Raw genomic sequence first — 27,818 nt, forward strand, 5'->3', positions numbered from 1 at the left:
CTCTTTCTACATTTCACCACCTATGCTAAGTAAATAGGCCAGTATTGTCGCAAGATTTTTTTAATATTTGAACGGACTGGCGCATACTTATCTGTCGAGCCTTAAATCTAAACTAAAATCTCATTTGTTTTCTTTGGATTTTAATGTATTATAGAGATTAATATAATCTCTTTTTATTGTTTTGTTATGTTTTGAATGTTGTTATGTGTTAAAGTAAAGCACTTTGGTCAACTTAAGCCGGGGACACACTTAACAACTATAAGGCCGATAATGAATGTAATTTCATACTTATGACTGATCATGCCCAAATGCACCGAGTCAGAGACAGTTGTGTTCAGTCGGTGTTCACAGCCGGTGTTTAAAATCTGCTCCAGTCTTTGGAAATGGTCTGTAAGTGTGTCCAGTTCAGTCTTAGAATGTTTCAGCTAGTCGTTAAGTGTGTCCCTGGAATAAGTTGTTTTAAAATGTGCTTTAGAAATAAATTTGACATTGACATTTGGCATTGACAAAGACTACTTTCTGTCAAGGTTTAGATTTTTTTTTGAAGTGTCAGTTTTTGCATTAATTTACTACAGTCAAAACAGAACACAGAGAAAGACATTTGGTTACACATAACATCAAAATTCAATAAAAATGTAACAAACATGAACAGGAATGCTATATCAGAGCTTAACCAATCTGATTGGCTCAATTCTTTCCATATTGTTACAGCCACACCAGTTCATTTAGTTCAGTGTGTAATAATAATGTATTGTATTGTAGTGTGTGTGTGTGTGTGTGTGTGTGTGTGTGTGTGTGTGTGTGTGTGTGTGTGTGTGTGTGTGTGTGTGTGTGTGTGTGTGTGTGTGTGTGTGTGTGTGTGTGTGTGTGTGTGTGTGTGTGTGTGTGTGTGTGTGTTCCAGTGGGGACTTGTTTCACCGTGGGGATATAAATTGAGGTCCCCATGCGGAAACAAGCTTCTTAAATCATACAGAATTTTTGGGAAAATGTAAAAAGAAAGTTTTCTGTGATGGGTAGGTTTAGGGTTAGGATTAGTGTAAAGGGACAGAATATACAGTTTGTACAGTTTAAAAAACATTACGTCTATGGAGGGTCCCCAAAGATAGTGTCTGTGAGAGTGTGTTTGAGTAGGTGTGTCTGTTTTGTTCTCTCAATGTTTTAGATTGTTACCTCTTCCTTACCAAGTGAAAAATAAATATACTAAAATGTATTTGAAACACATTTATTTAATGCTAAGTATACTACCAATACATTTACATATTAATGTACTTAATATAAATACTAAAATTGTACTTTTAGTATACTAAATTGGTATACTTGAAGTCTGCTAAATTAGAACAACTAATTTTGTACCTAATTGTGGTCGATTTTGAACCCAAACAACACAAGTACGGCTATTTTGTTTTTACAACCATTTAGCTTTTTGAATCAAGTACATTATCTTTTTTTGGGGGTCTAAAATGACCGAACAACACCAGAGGGTTAAAATTTTCTTCACACTTTAAAAAACAAACAAACAATAAAATCATTCTTTTAAGAGCTGTTGACTGAAAAACAGTTCTTAGGCATCAATGCTAAAACCACTGTTTTGGAATCTTTATAAGAGTGCATTCACATACACATTTATAACTGAAGAGAACTTTGGAAAGTTTCACGAGTTCACACCTACAAATAATCAGAGTAAAGAGAATGTGTATTTGGCTGCTGTACGAGTAGAGGGCTCCGAGCTCGGAATTTGCTCCAAACCCAGAGGACTCCCCCGTATTCCTGGCTGGGGTAGTAACCAGCCGAGAGTGAGGGTGATGGAGGGATGCAGAAAACTGTTGAGGAACATATGGTGAGTCGGCTATGTATATTGGCCTCCTCTCTGTCTGATTGGATAGATCATTTGAATGTGTTCCTCCCGAACTTTGTTAATAAAACATCATTAAGTGAGTGTGAGTGCAAGAGAAAAAGTAAAGCAATGTTTCTCAATGCTAAAGCGTGTAGTCGAAGTCTCCATTTTTTAATTTAGGGTTACAAAAAGACAGCACAAAGGGGAGGGTTTGATCTTTTTCCATCTATGGCTCTGTGTCTAAAAACTGCATGTTTAAGACTTTTTAACAGAGAACAGAGAGTAAAGAACAAAAGACACATGATACACAACCACCTTTAGGCCACCTTCTCTAACCTCTCTCCCTTTGTCAAGCTTTCATTTACAAGAAAACACTTATACATTCCAATCTAGTCACAGAGAGGAAAAGAGATAATTAAGCAGACTGAGAGACAAATGGAGACCCTAACAAGCTGCATAAGTACATCATTCTCTGTGGTGTCAATGCCATGCCAACAAATGAGATTTAACATCTGTCAGTGAGATGTGGTCTGCACTAATCAATGAGGCTGGGTGTTTCATTATGTGCATCCCGTGTGTGAGAGCATGTGTGTACAAGGCCTAAAAAATGAATGGCCTTCTGCTTAAATAATTAGATAATAAAAATTCTTATATACGGTCTTCATTTCACTTGATCATATCATATCACTCATCCCTCTCTAAAGTCAGCAGACATTCTCTACATTTCTCCCATGTGCCAGAGTGCGATCACTTCAACTTTTCTGGCTTTGATTCATGTACGTTTGGGAGAGCTGTCAGAGCGGGTGAGGTAAGTGACTGTTTATATTCTGCCTGCTCTGTGGTCAGTGGAAGTTATTGGCTTAAGCTCCGCTCACACTTTCATGTCATGCCATTTGTTGTTGCTTAGTTGGAGTATAACAACTCCTCTGAATAAGAGTTGAACAATTTCCTCACAAAGCAGCAATACACCTGCAAGTTAACTTTGTTGTGTGTTTTTCGGCTTGCACGACTGTTCAATCATTAAAGCTCTGCAACCAATGCAAAATTTCCACAATCGGATCACGTAACGGCTGTTTTAACTTTTTATCATGGAGCTTTATGGTCATCAGGTTTTTTCTTTCTTTCTGTTGATCTCATCCTATTAAAATGTATGATGTGTTGGCCACAATTGTCTCATTTTGACAAGTCAAACTTTTCAGTTAATAAAACATCCAGTAAGGCTGGTTTCAGTTCCGTAACACTGGTTAAAAGACAACAGCACACATGCAGAACGCTATAGCACTGACAATTTTATATTTCTAAAAATAACCTGTTTTTGATATGGACAGAGCTCAAGGACAATTTGGCATGTTTTTACTTTCTCTGCTTCCAAAATAAACCAGCAGAGTCATATCTGATTGAAGTTCATAAGTTCAGTTGTTTCTGGGACAGACACCGAGCAAGACTGAGGTTTTATATGTCCATTTGGGTTTTTATTTAATGTTTATATAACAGAATCCAAGGTTTTATATAATTGGATGGGTTTTTTTTTTAACGTTTATACCTTGAAGATATGTCAATTGAAAGGTTCAAGTGAGACACACTCAAGTAAAAATGGCCTACACATGAAATCTCTTCAAAGTGTGCGATGGAAATTGTTTCTATAATGATAAGCAACTAATCACTGTCATTATGTGAATCAAGACAACACATTTAGTGGTGGAAATTCACACTCAATTATTGCATCAATTCTTACTCACCCTCATGTTGTTCAAAACTTGTATGAATGTCTTTCCTCTATGGAATATAAAATAAGATATTTTAAAGCATGTTTCAACTGTTTTTGAAAGTGGGGTCCCAAAAAACATCGGACCCTATTGACTTTCATTGTGTGGACAACATTTGTTTTACATCTTCTTTTGTGCACATGAAGAAAGAAAGTCAGGTTTGGAAGTCAGTTATTGAGAGAGAGAAAAAGCAGCATAGTAAAATGCTTGGTAAAAATAAAAGTATGCTTTCTTTATGGTCCTTTTTTGTTCAATGTTGTTTTGCTCATTATGTCTATGCTGCTGGTCTGAGGCAAATCCCTCGAGGAAGACTCTAGTTCTGTGAGTAACGCTGATGTTTTTCAGGGCTCTTATGCCACTTTTCATAGTTTTTCCTCTGTCAACAGCAGGTGCACGGAGATGTCCCTGCGGCCGCATCAACTACCGTCATCAAGGATAAATTAGCTTTCATATTCATGCCACTTATATTTTAATATGCCCTTGTAACTGTACTAATAGTTAAGATTCATAACTAGGTCTTCAGACGTCTTTCTCTCTCCAGGTGGTTGAAGTTTTCTTATCTGAACTATTCCTGATTCTGGCTCTTCTCTACGGCCTTCATATTTAAAACTCCCACTAACACACACACACACACACACACACACACACACACACACACACACACACACACACACACACACACACACACACACACACACACACACACACACACACACACACACACACACACACACACACACACACACACACACACACACACACACACACACACTCACACACTCACATTACATTGCATTACATTTAATCATTTAGCAGACACTTTTATCCAAAGCGACTTACAAAAGCGAAGAGCAATAGAAGCAATCAAAGCAACAATAGGGCAACAATAGTGCTGTGACTGGTCCCAGTTAGTCTAGCACAGTACAAGGTAGCAAGGTTTTTTTTTTATAAATAACAAAAAATAAAAAGATAGAATAGAAATAGAATAGAATAATAAGTGTTAGTATTAATGGGTCAAGTCAAGTGTTGACAAAAAAACAAAACAAGATGCGTCTTCAGCCGTTTCTTGAAAATGGCAAAAGACTCAGCAGTTTGGGTTGAGCTCAGGTCATTCCACCAGCTTGGAACTGTCAAGGTAAAGGTCTGTGAAAGTGATTTTGTGCCTCTTTGGGATGACACCACAAGACGCAGTTCACACACACACACACACACACACACACACACACACACACACACACACACACACACACACACACACACACACACACGTATTACATTGCCTGTTCTAGCACATAAGTCTGAAGTAGTGAGTTTATGTATAGGGATGCAGAGTCAGTGGTTGTTTCTGTAGGCAAACATCAGTGCCTTGAATTTGATGCGAGGGGCAATTGGCAACCAGTGCAATTTTATGAGGAGAGGTGTGATGTGCGCTCTGTTCAGCTCAATAAAGACCACTCTTGCTGCAGCATTCTGGATCAGCTGCAGAGGCCTGCCAAAAGAGCATTACAATAGTCCAGTCTAGATAGAACAACAGCTTGGACAAGGAGTTGTGTAGCATGCTCCGATAAGAAGCGCCTAATGTTGTATAAGGCAAATCTGCAGGACTGGGCAGTTCTAGCAATGTGGTCAGTGAAAGGTTCCTGTCTGTCCTCCAAACTTGCGACCATAGTTGGCTAACAATGCTTTTGAGAAACGCACCTCTTGATAGAGTTATGGTTGACGAACTTAGCTGAATGGAGAAGTTGAGAGGAAGTATTGGGTTAGCTGAGACCACAATACATTTTGTCTTCGCAAGGCTGAGTTGAAGGTGGTGGTCCTTCACCCAGCAAGAAATGTCTGTCAGACAGGCCGAGATGTGAGCAGCTACCGTCAGATCATCTGGCTGGAATGCTCAGACAAGCATACATGCCTTCATTTAGGCATTCAAGCACTTCGGTGGGATATTTACAAATGTTTCTTTGCTCTAATCAGTCAAATTGTACTTTTGCTATCCTGTTGTCTGAAGTTTGTCATTATGGACTCTGTCTGGGACACCTTCATAGAACAACATCTGTCTTCGACTTAAATATAAGGTTGGATGTCAATGCACATTTTAGAGGTCAGAGCAAATCTACACTTCTGATAAGAATGTGTGTGAAGTGGAAGAGGACAGGAACAGGCTGAGATAAGATTCAGTGATGAGGTGATCACACATCTTTGTCCACGACAGCACTCACGAGTCACAACAACAATGACCAAAATATTGATCTCCTTTTGACAGGTGAGAGGGTTCAGTTAATATAACATCCTGTTGTTCTATTTGAGTTGCTTAAGATCGGTTAAGGGACAAAACAACCCATGCAAAACACTGTCTCTAACCTGATAGAGTTCAGACACAATAACCCTGAAAAAATGTCATGCACTCTCTAACACTTTCCTCTATCTGTTTTTTTTTCTTCCTTTGCCAAAACCACTACGACTAACTATGCAAGGCTAAAGTGCCCTCCTACTCCCTCAATCTCTAACACATATACCAGTTTCTGCAGTTATTTTTTTCATTATCACATACCACACAAAACACTTTTCACTTGGCTTAGGATTTATTTAATCGTTCGTGTGATAATTGTAGAGAAAATGATCATAGGCACTGCTCGGGGGCTCGGGCACAGAAAAATATGGGCGAGCACTCACGGAAAAACACAAGGTATTCTCTATTCATTTTATCTAACCTCTCTGATTGGTGGATCTCACATCGGATCCTGGCGCGTCATAATACTCACAATTCTACCGTTATATTTAAAATCACAATCTGACTCAAATGCTTGTCCTTTCTGTATTTTTTTTATTTATTTTTTCACGATTATAAATTGCATTTACATAATTCCAAAATCATCAGTGAGAGAACAACTCACAACACTCATGGAGAGAATATGTGTTTTTGTTTGGTTGGTAATGTTTTTGCAGTCCATGCATTTCTATTTGTAATACACAAATAACTTTTGTGTAATGAATTCATCAAGTGCACCATCACACAGAGAGAAAGGCAGTACTCTTGAAAAACTAACACATATAATTAATTGTTGAGTAATGAGCATGTTGGAATGTTTAAGGGACATTTGTTGCATACCGGTATGTGTATGTGTCACTTTGCTTATCCCATTTTTCATTTGCTCATGAATAAATCAGCACATATGCCTTCTATCTTCAATACAAATGAGTCAGGATAAACATGGCCAGCTGTGGTACTTGCCAACTGATCACTGAGTTGCAGTGTTCAATTTAAGGTAATGCAATCTAATAACAGAATGCAATATATTACAAATGTAATGTAATGTAACTTAGTGCAATTTAATATAATGTGATGAGCTACAACTGAATATGATGTACATGTTCTAAAATTATATTAATTGTTATGCATTTTAGTCTTTTCTTCCCTATTGTTACATACATTCTGTCCATCGGGAATTGATTGGATCGTTGTGGTTTGCTATTGTTGTGATCTCATGTGAGTGACAGTTTGTCTCAGTAAACATGTCAGAAGAGATGTTGTTTCAAGATGGAGGGGAAGTTATTTTGATTAAAGATCATGGGGGCACATGCTAATGTAAAAAATAAATAAATAAATGATGTGCACGGGTAAATCATTTATAAGAAATTCTACAATATTCCATAAAAATAAGAATTGTCCATTTTGTATTATAGTGTAAATTTATATTGTAAGTATTTATACTTTAAGTCGTATGTAAGGTCGTATGACTCCCATAGACTGTGATGACTCCACATAAATTCATTGTCGCCACCTTGCGTTCATAAGGGTTTGCTGCAGCGAAACCATGAAATTGCTTCTTAAAACTCTTAGAACACATTATTAGAACAACCTCGATACAAATAAACAAGCTATAAATTAGGCATCATTTTTATTTGAGATTCAGTCCTCCAAGAAATTCCGAGAAATCATTTTGAATTGCAATTTCCGTTCAAGTTCATTTCTCACGCGCATCTTCTGCAGCGGATTTCAGTCACAGCAGTGTGAACATGTCGGGACATGCCTGTGTGTCCCCGCACGCAGCGCACTGGGCAAATGTGTGCCAGTCAACAACTTCAACAACTTAAACACAAGCTAAACTGGACCGAACTTACCCAAAGCCACAGGAGACGGTAACTCCAATGGGACAGAGAATTAAGTGACTGCTGCGCGTTGTTGCCCCTGCTGTAATGTAAGTGTGGATGTACCTACGTGACTTTACAGAGATTCATGATGTAGCAGTACACCGCTCTCTACTTTTGAATCGTATCAGAGCGCCCTACTTACGTAGTTCGGTTTGACCAGCTTTCTTGTATTTTAAGCCTCGGGAAAATTATTCCCAACAGATCATTTAAAGGAGGTATTTTTGTTTTAGATGGCACCTAAATGTGCGCTCTCTCTTGATCTGTGTCTCTGTGTTCTCGGTTTCAGAATGGATGAAAGTGGATGGACATAAATCTTTATTATTGAAATGAACGTAAATAGCTGACTATAGCCTATTGCATGAAGCTAGAGAAACGATTTCCCCACCTCAACCTTTAATGTAAAAATTTGCATACCCATATAGGCTAATATCCTATGCGTAAAATTGTGGATATAAACAATGGACAAAGCACAATAATTTACACTAATTTCACTTATAAATATGGACTGGGAAATTATTACTCCCAATTAGTTTGGGCAGATTCTGTTCAAGTAATTATCGACTACTGTTTACAATGTTTGTTTTTACTTTAAAACATTTTTTTAACCATTTGTGAACTACAAATATTAAATCTAAAACTACCCTTTAATGTTATAGCTAAACAGTTAGCCTAAATGTAATATGTAGCCTACATTTAATAATAATACAAATAATATAAATTAATTCATAAATATAAGATTTAATTCATATCTTGATCAAATTTAACCATTAAATTTTTATTGATGACTTAATCCTGTATGTAGCAAAAAAAAAAAAAAAAAAGTGGAATTTAAAACATTTTAAAACAATTAAAAACCTTTAAACTACACTGTAAAACAATCATGTTAAAAAAACGGTCAGCTGTGGTTGCCAGAAATAGGATGTAAAAAATATTGTGACAATGCTTCAGGTATTATGGGATGGCATACTGTATTGGTGCCTGTATATTTTACAACTAATAACCATATTCCATTAAGTGAGTAATATACCGATATTTTATATATTTAAATATATATATATATATATATATATATATATATATATATATATATATATATATATATAGCCTATATATAAAAATAGTGGTCCACCCTATATATATATATATATATATATATATATATATATATATATATATATATATATATAGGCTATATTATGAAGAGTTCAGATGCAAAAGCCTCTAAGTGCTATCTGAAATTTTCTTCTAGAATGATCATTTTTATCAAGCTCGTATATTTAAGTTCTGTAATTTCATTTGAATGGCAATGAAAATTACCTATTAATTGTCATTTAAGTGAAATTACTGAACTTAAATATACGAGCTTGATAAAAATTACCATTCCAGAAGAAATTTTCAGATGGCACTTAGAGGCTTTTGCATCTGAACTCTTCATATATATATAAATCAAATGAAAAGTGATTTCCCTGTTACACTTCATTTTCCAGGTTAAATAAACATTACATAAAAAAGAGAGACCAAATACAATTATATTTTGTTTAGTTTTTTACACTATGTAATGTTCTATTTATTAAAACCAAGTATAAATTTCAAGTTAGTGTTTTTTACGCATTTTTACATGTATTCCAAAATAATAACTATAGGCAGTAACAATTTGAACAATATTATTTGTGAACCAATGTTCAGTTTTTCTTTTCAGATGTTTTTTTCAGCAGTCAAGCTTGTACATGGAGGTCAGAGACACAGACACGAAGATGTACCTTTCCTTTCACCAAGCTGATTGCTCACAAAAAAAAAAAAAGTCATCATGTTTTCAGGCCATTTCAAGTTTGATTTTGACGTGACAAAGTGGTGATATCTAAGTGGCGAAATTGTTAACTTACTTTCTATATAGTCTTCCAAATAACGCCATTATCGCCTTCATTCAGGCCGATCTGAGAATGCGGACAAAAACAAGAGGTGGGATTTAGCGCACGAATCATAGAGCAATGGACCCACTTGTAGATTTCTGGCCACTGTTTTCACTAAATTATATGGCAGTTAGTTTTTACTTCCAAAAACCTTACAATTAGTTTGATTTATTGAGTATTGACAGTAAAATTATATATATTTTGATGTTAATGTAAACAGTATTTCACTTTTTTAAGTCTTTTTCTGTAAAAAAAAGAAAGAATATTTTTTATAAAGAAATAAACTGGCAGCACACATAGTTGCCTCATAGTTTTGAAATTAAAATTGATGTGTATTGTAAGCCTATGTGTAAGAGCCTAACTCTTTTTCTCTCCTTCTCTTAGATATGGAATGGATTGCTTGACAGACGAGTATTATCACAGTGGACAATGTCACAAGTGCCCACAGTGTCCACCCGGCCAAGAACTGAAAGAGGTGAGAGTGTGTGAGCGAGCCAGAGAAATCCCCTTCTGTGTATCAAGTGTTTGAAAAGTAATTCATTTAAAAAAAAATGTTTTAAAGTAATCAACATTTGAGAAGCCCAGGGGCTGTATGAAGAAAGTAACACCCATAATTAATTGTCACTTATTTTTAAATGTTTGTAGATGAACTGACATGTTTTAAACCTCTGCAGTCAACATCATTAACCCTTGTTGATTGACGTTTGATTATGCAGTTAATATATGTGACCCATGCTGGCAAAATGAGTCGCAATGAGCAAAGTGTTGACTGCTTAAACAAGCCTAAGATGGTGGTTTTAGCTGGTGCTCAGTGGGTTTAGCTGGTCAGCAAATTGCTCTCCCAGCCTGACCAGCTAAAAAACACCCTAAAGACAGCCAAAAGCCCTGTCTGACTAGACTGGGAGAAGAAACTAAGACTATAGGCTGTTTAAGCTGTTTTACAACATGTTAATAATGCCAAATGTTCACAGAACACTTTTGATTTAGGCTATTTTATCAAGTTTGTAGTAACTGTTGGACTGGTGGTTTAGTTGTACTTGACAGAAAAGGGAATACAACCTAAAGATAACAAAAAAATGTTTGCTTTATTTTATTTCTGATATCTAAGATATTCAATAGATATTCAATCAATTCAATAGATAATAGTTGAAATAGACAAAGTGCAATTGTCTTCTGTTCGTAACTATTTTTTATGTAAGGAGACATATAAAAATTTATATTAATTGCAATTTAATTTTCTTATGTTAAAACTTTGAAGGTGTATTTTTGGGCTGTTTTATGAGAAAGATATAGGTATATGTATGAAGACATGTTGATAAAAATATGCTCCAATTTGTGGAGTAAATATGCTGTAATATGACATGCCTGCCACCAGAGGCTTACACATGACCTTAAAAGACTTACAAACAGGGCTAGGTTACAAAAGCTGTGTCCTCAGAAAATGTGTTGACGTATCCAATGCACTTATCATGTTACTGAGTACATTTGTGTGCGTGTGGGCTGTTAGGACTGTGGTTATGGAGTAGGTGTGTCGGCAGTATGTGGCGTGTGTGACTTTCGGTGGTTTAAAGAAGACTGGGGTTCTCAGCCTTGCGCACTGTGCCAGAACTGCCGCAGACTTAACAGACACCAAATCAAGCACTGCACACACACCGACAACGCAGTCTGCGGAAACTGCCTCCCTGGGTGAGACACACACACACTCACACACACATGCAAAATAATCTTAATGAAACATTTTTATCAGCCCACACATAATTATGACGCATATTCACACCCAAATCAGTATACGCACACACCCTCGTATCTTGGTTTCATACAAATTACTTTTTTTCTAATTGAAGATCCTACAGCAAAATGCGTTTGGACGGATTAGAAGATTTGGAATGCCTTCCTTGTGGCCCCGCCCCTTTCAGAAATATACTGTGTAGCCGTGAGTACCATACTGAAAAGTACAACTTACACCATCATGACTTTGTGTCAAGTTAAAGCATGACTCTGGACCACCCCTGTGTTCTGTTCAATTCTGTTACACTTCCAATATTTTATTACTAAATAATTTGCTACAGGACTGCACACTTTTGACCAAAAAACAGCGCCCTCGCCTGCATATTCAACAGGGAACGTTCGACGTTTAGGGAATTTCCAAGTTTAACTGTCAGTAAATTGTAATTGGTTGTTAATTTTGATAGCCTGTGATTGGCTGCAAAATGGAAATGCGCGCGCATTTCCATTTTGCAGCCAATCACAGGCTATCAAAATTAACAACCAATTACAATTTACTGACAGTTAAACTTGGAAATTCCCTAAAGTTAACATAGTATTTGTGTAATCTCAACAGCAAAACACTTTCTTGATAAATAAACACCAGCTATCCAGCTAGTTATTTACTAATATTGGTTAATGAATCAAAGTGTCGCACATTCACAGAAAATAGATTATTTCTGCATTGAAAATAAGGTCGTTCGTACAGTAAAATCGTGGTAGCCACCACTGCTTCCCTGTACGCCATCCAGCGTCCTGTTTGCCATTTTGTGTGTCACTTACCAGACACGGTCTTCACTCAGGAAAACATGCAAACGCTTATCCATCCTAGTAAATGGCAGAAATGTAATTTTGTTTTCCTTCTTTACACTCTTTTGATATTTTAATGGTAGTTGGCAAATCAACGTAAAAGGTGCATTTCTGCCACATACTGGACTGGAGTGTGTGGTGATGGCATAGTGATGGGAGAAACAAAGCTTTTAAAAACTGATACAATGAATCATTTTACAGAAGCAACTGGTTTAATTCATTTGCTCAAAACATCACATGCAGGCGACACCTGCTGGTCAAAATGTGTAAATGCAATGTTAACATGGGCAAAAAATGCAGTGTCATCTTTTATGCAAACCAATTATAAAGGTTTTTATGAAAGTGTAATCTAATAATCATTAAATACCATTAAATATGAAGTTTTTTTAATTGTGTTCTTTTATTAATTTAAAATGTTTGTTATGTGTTATAAGGTGTTTTTTAAGGAGGACTTGGCTAAATAAATTAGAAACAATTAACTTTAACCCTCCCTTTTTAATTATGCACACATTCATTAAAATTCCTTAAATTCCTTAAAACTGCACCTACATTATATAACTGAATTGAGACCAGTTAAAACCATATGTTAGACTCTGGTTCATAAGTTCACCAGATCAATGCCAGCGAACCATCAGAATCTCACAAGGTTTCAAAACCAAGGTTTAAAACAGTATGATGAAGTAACAAAGCCACAAATTCACAGAGGTTTCGAATTCACCCATCACAACTATGGTGCATGGCGGTTATTTTTCTCCAAAACCGATCAGAAGACTTTAACCCTTTCACGCATAGTGGTCACTACAGTGGACAGCTATTAAAAAAGCATTTTCTTGAATTTGCACGGGTTTTTATGGCAAAGTTGCACATCAGCCTCTTCATTGGACCCTGGTGCATCATTCTATAAATTGCAACCAAGTGGCAAGCCTTTGTGTTTCGATTTTTTCCCCCTCCAAGCCAAGATGGCCAAGGGTCAGTCAGACATGCCAAGTTGCTCCGGAATATCCACCCATTCCTTCTATCCTAGGAGACTCTTGTAGGTAAAAAAAAAGTTTCTTTACTCATAACATCAAAAAGTAATCTGATTACGTAATGCATGTTACTTGTAATGCGTTTCCTTACTCATAAAATCAAAAAGTAATCTGATTATGTAATGTGCGTTATTGTAATGCATTTCTTTACTCATAACATCAAAAAGTAATCTGATTACGTAATGCATGTTACTTGTAATGCGTTTCTTTACTCGTTACATCAAAAAGTAATCTGATTAGGTAATGCACATTACTTGTAGTTAATTACCTGTTAGATCAAAAAGTAATCTGATTAGGTAATGCATGTTACTTGTAACACATTACTTTACTTGTAACATCAAAAAAGTAATCTGAATGCGTTATGCATGTTACTTGTAACGCATTACCCCCAACACTGATCATTTCAGATGAGATTGAAAAAAACGTATCGCTAGGTTTTCTCAGAGGAGGGCTATGATAGAAATGTGCATGTCCATCTTGAACATTATCAGAATTATCAGCTAATAAGGGTAAATCTCCATACTCTGGTGCACTGGAGGGAGCATCTGAGTGGTTTCCACAGTTGTACCTTGACAGGCTGTAGAAAATTCTGATGGAATCACGTCTTCATGTTCTGATATCAAAGATACGCGAAGTGCAACTTGTATGAAGTTGTATGAAGCCTTTGCAATATTTTGCATTTATATTTTTTGTATATATTTTATAGTTTTCACATGATTTGATATAATTGTATTGATTAGTTTGTTAAATTCACATACTTTATCTGTTTGATTATTGTCTTATATTTAATATAGTATATCTTCAGTTTAAACCATAACCGCATGCTGTCCACTCAAGTAATGAGTTAGTGCATTGGAGCAAAAGAGTCACAAATTCACTGCCATTATATAATTGAATTCACCCACCCTGATATTGATTAATTTGCCTGTTCTACAGAAGAAAGGATCAGAGAAAGAATGTTATACAGGTTTTGAACTAATTAAGATTGAGTAAACGATTACAACATTTTAGTGTGAACTATATCCCTTACTGTTTATTATGAAAGATTTCCACATCCTGAAACACAAACCCTTGTTAAAGGGATACTTCACCTCTGGAAAGATGAATGTGTATTTAAAATAGGTCATTTATGTAGAAGAAATGTGAAATTATTTTTGAATTTGGAGCTTTCTAGACTGAGAAAAGCCAGAAAATGTTTTTTTGGCTTATGTGGATGAAAGACAACAACTCCCAGAATGCACTTGCTTCGCTGCCCTAGGAGGCCACTCCCAAGCCACGCCTACCGGTTAGAGAGCGCAGTTGAAAACAAGAACTAGCTACTAGTGAGACTCCGTGACGAGTTTGCCCGGTATTTCGAGATTGCCCAAAATGTCCGGGATTCGGCTTTTGCGTTCTACAGTCGCCATTCATTATGTTTACTGTGGCGAGCAGGACGAGGCTGAGGGGCGCGGGAGAACGGCGCGAGGCCGGTGGCGTGATTACTGAGACGCACCGATCTCGTATCTCTCACGGAGGAGCGGGAATTTTCTTAGCAATGTTAAAACGCACATCAACCGATCACTTGTTTAGCGTTCATGTAAACACTACATTCAGATTCATCAATCGGAATGAATTCAGTTAGATTGAAACAAAAGGTGTGCATGTAAACAATGAATGGCGAATGCAGAAACCAAAAGCCGAATCCCGGACATTTTGGACGAGGAAAAGAGGATGGTAACCCCTACTACTCAGCTTTCTCCTACTACTCAGCTTTCTCCACAGAACAAGAGCCTGCTAGCTTAGCTTCCAAAGAAAGACGGCTGATACTATGTGTACATTCTGTGAGTGAGATCCCACCTCCTAGGGCGGGTTGAAAACATGCGGGACAGCCCCTCCTACAGGCTGTAGTCTTTAGCCTCTGGCCAAAAAATCCTCCGATGACGCAAAATGAGGATTTTTTCCAGACAAAAAATACATAAATCTCTCATCTCAGAGGGATATGAGGGTGGAAATCACGGAAATTCAAAAATACTACAGGTTTTCTACTAATACAAAGCTTAATGCTAAATCCTGAAGTATCCCTTTAATGTACAGTTAATATTTACATACACATTTACCTTTTAATTTCATGCTTAAAGACACACTTTCTTCATGTTTTCATCCTTTACCCTTGCACACTCTCACTCTTTCCATGCTGTCTCTCATGATCTTATCTGTGCTTCAGTATCTTTACTCCCTCTTTTCTCACTGTATTATCTCTTTTCTCTTTATTCTCTCAATGTGATTACGGGTGTCGGGTGAAGTAAGAGTGGAGATATTTATCCAGCAAGGATCAGTCAATGCCCTGTGAAAGTGCTCAGCATGGACTGAGTGTCGATCCTCCCTGAACCCACTCCATCATGCATTGACAGGTGTTTTAGCATTCTGCTGATCAGATTCACTGCCAGCAACAGGAAGAGGGATACGTTTAGAAAGAGGAAACGGAAGGCAACAGAATAAGGCAGCTACAGTTGTTGTGTTTATTTAAAGTGAGAATCATTGAGCTATTAACTGAGCTACTGATTCAAGACCATTTTCTTGATGTTTACAGGTGCTAAAATCTTTGGAATATGTTCATTGTATTTTAAAAGAATAGTTTACAACATACAATCTTTAAAATAAAAGCTTTTCATTGACATTGATAGTTTCATGAAGAACATTTAACATCCATTTTATGGTTCTGTGGTTTTTCCCTAAACCTGACTTTCTAGCGTCTGCAAATCGACACTTAATAAATAAATCTGGCGTCTTCAAATCGACACCCATAGCGTCTTCCAATCGGCACTTGATAACCTTTATACTCTAGCTCAGTGGTTCTCAACTCCAGTCCTCGGGACCCGCTGCTCTGCACATTTTGTATGTCTCCCTTATTTAACACACCTGTACCAGATCATCAGCTCGTCAGGAGAGACTCCATGAACTGATTTGAGTGTGTCAGATAAGAGAGACATACAAAATGTGCAGAGCAGCAGGTCCCGAGGACTGGAGTTGAGAACCACTGCTCTAGCTCTCTGCGTCTTCCGTCGACAACTGGCCGAATCTCTTACTCTAACTTACTTGATTCCCTAAACTGACCTGCTGCGCAGCAGTAATAATCGACAAACAGACCTTAGCAAATGTCCTTTAAATGCTTTAATCACGGCCGGAGGATCTCTCGAGCAGTTCTCAGAGAATCTCCCCAAGAAGCAAGGCCTGAGGATCTCAGACAAATTGATATCAGACAAATTCCATTGAGAATCCCACCAGAAAATACGGATACAACAGTTTTTATAGAATCGAGAAAACAAATAAGACTAACATGTCACCTTCAATATGATTGGTTCAATTGGTTCAAAAGCCCCAACCTTTTTTCTCTGTCACTGGCACAAGCAAACTCTGTTTTAATAAAGACTTCATTTGTTAATCACAAGATTCTAACAGACTTGTCTAGTTTCATTTCCCAAACTATGTTATTTATACACACACACGCACACACTCAAAGTCACAAGTTTTCCATTGGTTTCGTGCAGTGCATCCTGTTCAAATGTTAGATGTTAAATAAGGTTAGATGTTAGAAACATGGTTAGTTTAATATACAGTTTACAATTACCACGACAGTTCTCATTTAACAACCATGGAACATTTTTAATCTATAAAAGGTTCTTTATAGTAGACAAAAAAAGTTCTTTAGATCATTAAAAGGTTCTTCACACTAAGAAAAAAAAGGCTCTTTTAAGAAATGTTTACTGAAAGGTTCTTTGGAGAACCAGAAATCGTTCTTTGATGGAATTGCTATGAAAAACCCTTTTCAAAACCTTTATATTTAAGAGTATAGACAAGAAAATTAATGATTTATTCATTCTGATATCATTCTTTACCAATATGCGGTTGATGTTCTGTAGAACACAAAGGAGTATTTTTGATGAACAATAATAAATTAAGCGCCAATATGACAAAAAAGCACCATAAAAGTCGTTTTTTGACATTCACAAATCTAACTGAACAATTCACATTAATCAGTCTAATGAACTTTTACTATTTAAAGACGTTTGTAAAAGACCTGAAACATACAACCTTCAAAATATTGAATGAGCTGTTCCACAAAAGAAAGAATGCACAAATAATGAATGAATTTATGAACGAAAGTTGGTCTTGGTAGTTTGCTTTCTAACTAATTATTCTGTTTTTAGGAGGAGAAGGGATTGGTGTGGCAGAAGTCCAAACCTCAGCCCCTCCTATCCAAAATGCTTCTTCCATAGTGACCGCTTGTGCAGCAACAGCTGTATTAACAGCTGTCCTGTTTGGCATTTTGTGTGTCACCTACCAGACACGGTCTTCACTCAGGAAAACATGCAAACGTATGATTATACATACTCACAATAAATATATTTTCACACAAAAAATCCACTGAGTGTGGCTTAAAACATAAATTTAACTACCTTTTCATTCAACTCTATTCTCAGGTTGTTTATCACCGGTCAGCAACAGTCACCACGACAGTGATGCTGCCTCAGTTCCAATGCCAATTCTACACACAGTGATGCAGAACACAGAAGTGGACAGATCAAGTGAGTGTGTATAACACAATGTGACTGCAACCTTTGCAGTGCTATCTGCAACTTATTGTTATACACCACATGGCAAAACATCACCTTCAGAAAAAGATAGAGTCTATTTAAAACAATCCTCTCAGCATGACAATATAGTGTTTCTAATAGGGGCCCAGTGCACACTGATTAGCAGTGTTATCCCAATATTATTTACCATAGATATGAAAGAAACTATACCCTCTGTGTTTTTGTGAATGACCCTTAATATGGCAGACCTGCCAACCTGTACGCATTTTGCATAGCGGATACGCATTTTGACCTCAAAGTACGCTGGTACGATTTGTCACTCTAAACTACGCAAAAACCTGGTGACACCTCTGTGCACTCGCAGTCCTCAAATCAAGCAACAGCAAAAGAAGAAGAGTTCGACCAATCATAGTGCTGGGTTCATTCCCCAAATAGCAAGCGGGGATGATTGACAGATGCATAAGGCCTATCATTAAAAAGAGACTGAAAATCGACACCAATAAAGAATCCCGCTCGATCCCCCTTCCACTCCCGCGGCCCGCTGTCTGACTGATTTCATAAGCGAAGACAGTACAGTAGTCATGGTACTTCTAACTCCTGGAGGTAAACGGCCTGGGGTGGATGTGGAAAGTTGAAATATTGTATTGAGTTAACTTAATCTGGATTTGATTATCACACAGGAGTGATCACATGGATTATCTTAAAATACTCCGTCATTCATGGTCACTCAGATAAGAGGAAGACAACATTCAGCCATGCAAATTATAAAATGCTCAAGTAATGCTGAACAATCAATCGAAATAAATTTGATATCGCTATGGCTTAGTGATTATGAAAGTGCTGTTATTTGTGGATTACTGATAAGCGCAAGTCTGGAGAAACAGGCGTTTATTTATTCATTCTGTTTTGAGAAACGTAGCCTGCATGTGTTATTGCATGCGTTATTGTGTTGATAATAATAACTAAAGTACCTATTCCTAATGTACTGCAGCATCTCTGGGTATTTTCCCCTCCTGGATCTGGTTTTAAGCATGACAAGTTGCTTTGCAGCAGTAATAATCGACAAACAGACCTTAGCAAATGTCCTTTAAATGCTTTAATCACGGCCGGAGGATCTCTCGAGCAGTTCTCAGAGAATCTCCCCCAAGAAGCAAGGCCGGAGGATCTCAGACAAATTCCATCTAATTAATTTATGTTGTATGAAAACTAGCGTGTTAATTACTTATGGATTAAAAAGTACCGTTGTATCAGTGCTACGCAAGCTCTCTCTCTCTCACAAACTGTTTTTTTCTGTCAAAATGTCAGAAAAGATTTTGTATTTTCCATCCGTGTTTTTAAAATGTGTTAAATGATGGACGTTTTACTGTTAACACAGCCCTCATTATATGTCGGATTCGTCTAACTTATACTAGATATTATTTTTAGAATAAGTGATTCGTTTTGCTATTATTGGACTCCTGTCTATTCATTGTCAACTGTTTTCTAAAAACATGTTTGTATTGGCTAATATTTATTCAGCTAATATACTGTATACATATATATGCAATCCAATATAATTCAATATAATGCATGTATAATGCAGCCCTATAATTTACCAATGGGTAAAAAAAAAAAAAAAATCTATTCACAATATATTTTCTGAAAACAGGACTTATTTTGATTCTCAAGTAAATTTATCTTGTTTTATATTATATTATTTTTGCAGTTTATTGCACCAAAATCATATGTGCGTATGCTATAATATTAGTGTATTTAACCCTTACTTACCCTTGAAAGCCTTGTAACAACTTTGGTGTTCCCAGTCAAAAATGACAAGCCTTTTAAGAATTGCTTGTAAATCGCTTGTTATACTGTATTATCCCAAATATTGGATTCAATCTTATTGTCAATTTGTTTCCATTCAATTAAGGTTCTGTATTTATTTTTGGAACTGATTGATCATAGTCCTCATTGATCTGAGCTTATGCACCTCAGTTTTTGAGTGAAAAATCATTATTTGTGGATAATGTTGTCAATATTCAACAAAATACGAAACAAAAATTTCACTTTTTATCACACTAGTGTGCTTTAATATTTAAGGAAGTTTGTTTTGAAATGCTTTTATGTTGTACAAAATGGCACAAAGTCACACTTTGTGGTGTTCCTGGTCTAAAATGACCAGCCTACAAGACAGTAACTTAATCTCTCGTTATGCTATATTATCACCAAATTTTGGATTCAATATTCTTGTCAACTTGTTTTCTTTCAATTAGGAGAGGTTTTTCTATTTATTTCAAGTGATTGATCGTAGGCCTCATTGATCTGAGGATAAAGTTCATCTCTGTGGAAAAAAAAAATCTAAACAATTTGTTTGTGTGTGTTTGTGTGTGTGTGTGTGTCAGTGGCGTAACTTTGTTTTACAAAGTAGGTGGGACAGGAGTGAGTGTGTGTGGGGGAGGGAATGTGCTAATGCTATATCAGTAATAACAATTGTAGAAAAAAAAGAAAAGAAAACAACATTACGAGGTCCAGAAATCAATTTCAATAGTACATAGTTTAATGCGATAGTTTAATTATTGCACCTACTATGATCCGAGGCTTTTATGCTTGCAAGCTCACATATACACAGCGGCGGTTTCTTCATTAGGGCGATCGGGCGACGCACCACCAAAGTGTGGAAGGGACTTTTTCAATCACAATCTCATTCAACCACAGAGTTACGCTAGCAGTCACTCACTCACTGTTGTTCTGCCTCTGGATATAGTCCAATCAGCGCCAAGTCACGTTCTGTGGAGTACCGCCTCTTTTTGGCCGATTTCACTATGGCCGAAAATCGCCCAGAGTGTTCCCATAGACTTACATTCAAAGATTTTTTTTTTCGAACTGCAGGCACTGCAATGCATTCTCTATGGGTTCCGGGAGGGCTTGCACTAACGTGCTTTCGTCATCATACGTAAACTTCACTTGTGCAGCGATTGCAGGAAACAAATATTAGGCCTACCTCTAATAATATTTAGCCATAAGCTGAAGTGACATCCAATAATTTCCTCAGTGCATAACTTACATTTCACGGACATATTCTCCATCTGTAAATGTTAGAAAGTCAATATTTCCAGTTTGCTGTCATGACTGGGCGAGCTTTCTGCAAGCTAAACTTCCGTGAACGAGCGCCGCCGCGTGCATGCGTGCCGAACAGATGGAGCTTCTATTCTACTTCTAGAATAGGAGCGCAATTATTCTGACTAAAATATACATTAGCACTTAAATTATAAATATATTTAGCTAAAATATTTGTTGTTGAATATTTGTTGTTGTTGGTGAACATAAATGTGCTAGAGAATTTCAAACCTACATGATATTAGCTTTGTTTTTATTTTTTTATTTTAAGTTTAGTAAATTTAACTACTTCTTTAAAAAGCATTATTTTGTTTTTAGATTGTAATGTTGCAATGTTAGAATGTAATGTGATTTGACCCCTTTTTTGGATAGACTGCAGATAGACAGCAAGGTTACACTATGTTTGTTTTTATAACCTTCAATATGAACATTGTTTGTAGGACAATATTGATCAGGATATAACAATTTTTTTTTTTTATTAAATACAGTTTTTTTTTTATTCAAATAGAAAAATAATAATTAAATACTCAGATTATACCATTGGCTATTTCCCAACCCTACCGGCTGAAGTTTTAGCTAAACTTTAGGCTAATGATAGCTACATTATTATCACCGTTAAATTGTTATTTAACAGTTAGCCTACATTCAGTCCTGGATTAATAATTCAGTTTGTTTTTAGCACCAGCCTCCACTGCATATACATATGTGAGTATGAAAATGATGAACATGCTCCTGAACACTACATTTTTCTCTTATTTTCAATGGATGGTAATTTTTGACCAATATAAGCTCAGATCAATGAGGCCTACAATCAGTCAGTTTCAAAAAGAAATACAAAACCTGTTCTAATTGAAAGAAAACAAGTTGACAAAGACATTGAATCCAATATTTGGTGATAATATAGCATAACGAGAGATTTATGAGCTTTTTTTGTAGGCCGGTTATTATTGACCGGAAACACCACAAGTAACAAGGTGGGGAAAAATCCCAAAAAGTACAACATTTATCCAAAAAAATTATATAGTTATACCACTGTGTGAGCAAAGTCAGTAAGTTTTAGTCCAATGCGATAACATTAACATTTTTGGGGAAAAGAACATCCTTTCTGGGTCATGTGACCCAAAAACATCAGAGAAAGAAAGAGATTCATTGACTGTGTGCCTGACTTTTGTGGTCTGTATCCTGTAAGATCCTTGCCTGCCATTGAAGGACCCCTGCATGCTTGATGACATCACCACCACGATAACCTCTGATCTTGGCCTGCATGAGTGTGAGTTTCTTCCTCTGGTGCGAAGCTCAGCCTGCACTGATCCAGCAACGGGAGTCATCATGCAAGCAACAGAAACACATGATGTTTCTTCTTTAGACTCTGCCCTCTACAGCCAGCATGTCATTCTCACTCTGGCAGGAGGACAGTCTACAGTGAGACCCTGCTGTGCCGTAGAGCAGCAGACATGCTGGGGGCTTCATGCTCCAGTAGAGTGTACTGAACTGGACCTTCAGCACCTCTCCATCGCCTCAGAGATCCAGACATTCAGAACTTCAGACTTCATAGCCAGAAATATCCCACAATGTATGGGCTCAGACTCCACTCTGCCCTCAGGCCTGATACTGCGAGACCTGGAGAGAGAAAGAAGAGAAGGCGGAAAAGGAGATTGTTAATGTGAAGAGAGATCACAGCTGCGAATGTATGATCACGGTAATCCAACACAAAGATGCAACATACACACTCAATACAAACTTATGTAAAAATTCTGCCTGTGAATTTCTTTCAAGTAGTGTGTTAAAACCTGTATGACTTAATGACAGTTTATGATGTCTGATTAAGATTAAGATGTGAGAAACAGGTGCTTAGGCACAAAAGGGCATTAGCAGGAGACACAACTTATCCATTTATTTACCTATTGTTTTGCTTCAGTTATCAGAAGTCACACATTTGATCAAGAGTGCATTGATTCAGTTATTCTGTAAGTCAATGTATTGAAAATGCAGTGTAATGGAAGTATTGGGACGTACATCTAAATGAAATTAATTATCGAAAGAAAATGTAGAGCGGGACTTGGTTCTATCCATTGAAAAGAGCTGCTTTAATTGTTTTAATTCAATGAAAATATAATAGATGGAACAACATGAGAGTGAGTAAATGATGGAAAGTTTACATTTTTAGGTGAATTACACTACCGTTCAAAAGTTTGGGGTCAGTAAGATTTGTTTTTCTTATTTAAAAAAAATTATAATTTTATTCAGCAAGGATAGTAGACATATTGTATATATTGTTACAAAAATTATATTAATAAAAAATAAAAAAACATTCAACATTGATAAGACATTTTTCTTGAGCACCAAGTCAGCATATTTGAATGATTTCTGAAGGATCATGTGACACTGAAGACTGGAATAATGATGCTGAAAATCCAGCTATACCATCACAGGAAAAAATTACATTTTAAAATATATTAAAATAGAAACTGTTATTTTAAATTGTAATATTTTCTCACAATATCACTTTTTTGATCAAATATATTCAGTCTTGGTGAGCATAAGTGACTTCCAAAACATTCCAAAAATCGTATCGACCCCAAACTTTTGAATGGTGCATTTCTTTCAATTTTGTACCATTAAAAAAATGTCTCTGTTCAATAAAAGCTCACTCCTGCTGTCTTCAGTAAAAGTCCAGGAAATGGATCATTACCTCCTGAAGCTGAAAACTACTGACACTAGTACTGCACCTCAATGATGCAGGTCATGTTCTGCTTTGGTCATAACAAGTTTACTGCTTCATGTGTGCAGTTAACTATACCAGACCTGCTATAAAAGTCTTCATAAACCCAAGAGACTGGACTTTTTGCACAGGATTTATAACTAATTCTGTCAGGACCACTGTCGTTAAAGACGATTGACAAATAGCACACAGTTAGGATTGGCGTTCTGTTCTGGGCAAGAACTCCCTGCGCATCCATGCAGCCTAGCATGGATAAGAGCAGCAATAACTCCCCTTAGGGTAAACAGAACAGAACCAACATGAATGTATTGCAGATATCATTAATTCAATATTTTAATGTACAACATAATTCAAGAATGGGTGGGTAATTAGCTCCTGAGAAACACGATAGCTGCTGATAACACTGTGTGAACTTATATATGGATGTGGTGATAGGCGTTGTATTCCTACAGGTAGACGTGGATCAGCTGAGAGTCAGCTGATGCGAGCTTGACTAACGTGACCTGCCAGAACTAACGCTTTGCTAAAGGGTAGTACGCTACCAAAGCAAACCAACAGACTTATGCCTAAACCGTGTCACATTATTATGCCTTGGCTCTGCATAACTACTAAAAACCAGCAAAAAATGAAAAGCTTTTCATTTATTGTACATTACAGTTATGCAGGGCAAAGGAATTCTGGACATCAGTTGTTGTTGTGTGACCTTACCTTAAGCTTTATGCCTCAAAGCTTCAGGTTTTAGATATGTAAATGGATTAGCAAAATTAACTAGCAAATAAAATGGATCATGTCACATCATGCAATATTGCGATATGGCTTGAAATAAAGCTTGACCTCAATGTTTGCGCCCCTCAACTTCCACTGTAATGTGCTTCAGCTTGATCAGTAAATTGTTTTCAATTAAGAATAATGTGATCATTTTTTATTAACACTTTGTTGAGACTGTCAAATGCATCTCTTCAGCACTGTCATAGCATCTCTAACCTGGTATCGCTGCAGGAAAACTCCTGCAAAGTCAGCACACGTCAATCAATTTCCAACTTGTTTTTTTTTTTATTTCACAGCAGTGCAAAAGTGCAGCTGAATTATTTTGTCAGTGTGATAAAGGATCTAGCACCTCTGTATTTTTATACATACAGATACATTTCCGAGATTTAGTATTTAGACAGTTTAACAATATTATCCAATAACTCGATTACACAAATTCATCCCTTACAAGTACACAACCACCAACACACAGAAAATGAACTGCACAGAGAATAGATCTTTTTGGTACTTCTGAAAACATAATTTGGTAACACTTTAGAATAGTTCTACTAGAATAGAGTAACTACTGTAACAGGAACAAATGAGTCATGCAATATATTAACATTCTAGTAACTACTATTAACTAACAAGAAACTCTGATTAACAAATTAGTAAGTAATAGCGCTCAGTTGAATGAGGTAGTTCACAATTAGCCAATCAATAACTACTGTTTTTTTTCATACCTCCCAGAGGATTAAGATCCTTCTATACTATATACAGATTCATAATTAATGAGTGTAAAGCACAATGTATAATTAATTCTAAAGTAAAGATCATGGTAACCAACTAGTAATTACACAAGTACCAAATCCATCAGAAAGAATTACTAATTATTCGGAACCATGTTCTAAGTGAAAAGCATGATAACTCACTAGCAATTACTGAAGTCATTGAAAGCTTTGAGGTTTTTGTAAGGTTCTGGATAGTAATGACTCAAGTGTTAATACATCCTTCTAAAGGAATTACTGGGCATTTGGATTAGTATTATAAAGTAAACATCATGGTAACCCACTAGTAATGACCCAAGTATTACCAAATCCGTCAGAAGCAATATCCAAAACCTTACAAAAATTTCAAAAGCTTACAATGACTTCTGTCAGAGTTATCATGCTTTTCACTTTAGAATACTGTTCCAAATAATTAGTAATTCCTTCTGAAGGGTTTGATAATACTTGAGTCATAACTAGTGGGTTACCATGATCTTCACTTTAGAATTAATAATACATTATGCATTATTCACATTAATTATGAACCTGTATATAGTAGTTCTTATAAGTCCTGGGAGGTTTGAAACAATAGTAGTTATTGATTTGCTAATAGTGAACTACCACATTCAACTTAGTTAATCAGAGTTTCTTGATAGTTAATAGCAGTTACTAGAATGTTAATATTGTGTTACTCATTTGTTCCTGTGCAGTTATACATTAATGATGGAACATTATTCTAAAGTGTTACCCAAAATGTAATTCCATAACAACCAGTTTGTGCAAACCTGTCTTAAAACACATGCATTACAGTTCTTTGAAGAAGATTGCAGTTAGTCAAATGAGGACTGAGATGTATTGTAAAAACAAATGGGAATTAACACATCAAGTGTTGTCGTGTGGGTTGACGCCAGCTTTTATGTCAGCAGGTATGAATACACAAAGATGTGTTTGAGGTAGCGTGGTGGACAGATACAGATGGGATGCCACAAAAATATTATATTGCAATGAATATTTGAACCTAAATGGGTTTTCTTTTACACCATGTGCACAGCCCTCTGATTGGCAATGGCATCAAGCATCATTAGTAGGTGTTAGAAGGTTTGTTACATTGAGAGCTTACACCAGATCATTCCGAACTGCCTTCCAGAAAGACTATAAAAAAGTGCACATGCACAACACTTTCCAATAGACACTCCCTGAAACAGTCCCATTATTCACTTCATAGGCTTTGAGCAAGTATGTAAAATAAAATAAATTCTATAAGATAATGCAACAAAAATATATATATAATTCCGAAATTAACATTGTGATACATTCTTCTCATTTATTCAAGTGAAGTGAACTTCAAAAACACTGCAGTTTATTAGGCCTATTTCCTGAGTAGTTTCAGAGTTGGCATTTTAAGTTGCTGGGAATGAGGCATCGAAATGACCTCTTCAAAATGGACTGTACCCAAAAAGGCATTTAAAGCAATTGTTCCTCTTTTTGCACCTTAGATAAATAATGCTTTTCATTTCTAAAGTTAATTTAAAAGCTTGAACATTGTAGCATTATTAGTTTTTTTTTTTTTTTTTTTTTTGTTGTACTGTTAAATGGTGCTAGTTCCTTTTCTGTACATGTTGTATATTTGTAGCCAAAATCTTTTATACTGTAAGTTTGACTGCATTTTGTTGTACTAATCATTTAGTGAATCTTGTGTATAAAATACGTTTTTTTTTTTAAACACACTAGCCCGACACATGATATTAAGAATTGGTTTTCCCGTTTTACTAAATCGTGGCCACCTAATTCGTTCCCTCATTTTGATTGAACTAAAACAAGGTAACAAATTATTACAATGTAGCCATGGTTTACTTAAAACGAGAGACCAAATTAGTCACACGTGCTGATGTAGTAACCCGTAGGAACGAATTGTTCAATTGTGGGGATGATATACTTTTTTGTTGTTGTTGTTGTGCAGGGCTCCATATTATGTATATATCAGAGTTTTATTTTTTATCTTATTTTTTCAAAGAGTCATAAGTGTTCAGTGTGGCATACTGTGTTGTATTCTAACAGTAAGAAAATTCATGTTTATTGTTTTTTTTTTGCTCTTTTACTAATTTGTTAAATTGAATGTGTAGTGTTTTTATTCAGTGAATTAGGAACAGTATTTTAGGGGGGAAATGCAATGATGATATTGTTGTCAGTATTGTTTAGTTTTAGTATATTTCAAATAAATTGTTTTTCTACTTTGTTCTCAGTATTTTAATGTCACATTTTTATTCAGTTTGCAATTGCATCACTACACAGGAGGAAATGTGTCACTAATCTATTTTACTGTTGTATAAAGCATTTATTAAAACAATTATTTGAGTGATGACAATTTTCAGAAATAAAAGGCTGACCTTAAACATTTTATATATCAAACTGACAAATGCACAAGCTTCAATGATAATTTAAGCTTTCTATCTCTTTTCTCCTCAGATATGTGTATGTCAATTTACATTTTAAAATAAAATGGTTAATAAAATGGTTATGTGTGGTTTACCTCATGTCATTTTCATACTTGGTGAACAAATAAGCAGAAAAAAGAAAAATCAACTCCCTCACACCAGGAGAGGTGCAGATGACCTGTATAAAACAGGGTGTGTAGAGCCCCCTACTGGCTC

The 27,818-nt window shown here is 36.1% G+C and overlaps 1 protein-coding gene and 1 long non-coding RNA gene across 3 annotated transcripts in view; both read left to right on the forward strand.

Moving 5' to 3' along the window:
* LOC309498361 overlaps window positions 1-27,818 on the forward strand; it is a 205,525-nt gene that overhangs the window by 99,724 nt on the left and 77,983 nt on the right. The gene's annotated exons all lie outside the window — the stretch shown is intronic.
* On the forward strand, window positions 6,023-27,696 carry eda2r (ectodysplasin A2 receptor). 2 transcript variants are annotated; one of them, XM_082169058.1, is made up of 8 exons: window positions 6,026-6,283; window positions 6,766-7,796; window positions 10,044-10,134; window positions 11,167-11,345; window positions 11,504-11,592; window positions 17,449-17,616; window positions 17,722-17,826; window positions 22,121-27,696. In XM_082169058.1, exons 3-8 carry the CDS (start codon window positions 10,051-10,053, stop codon window positions 22,591-22,593), a joined length of 1,098 nt encoding a protein of 365 aa, XP_082025184.1. In that variant the 5' UTR covers window positions 6,026-6,283; window positions 6,766-7,796; window positions 10,044-10,050; the 3' UTR covers window positions 22,594-27,696. The 2 variants fall into 2 exon arrangements, with proteins under 2 accessions (XP_082025183.1, XP_082025184.1); XM_082169057.1 differs by lacking the exon at window positions 6,766-7,796 and having other exon boundaries at window positions 6,023-6,283.

Source organism: Leuciscus leuciscus, assembly GCF_965113295.1.
Source record: "Leuciscus leuciscus genome assembly, chromosome: 5".
Classification (NCBI taxonomy): Eukaryota; Metazoa; Chordata; class Actinopteri; order Cypriniformes; family Leuciscidae; genus Leuciscus; species Leuciscus leuciscus.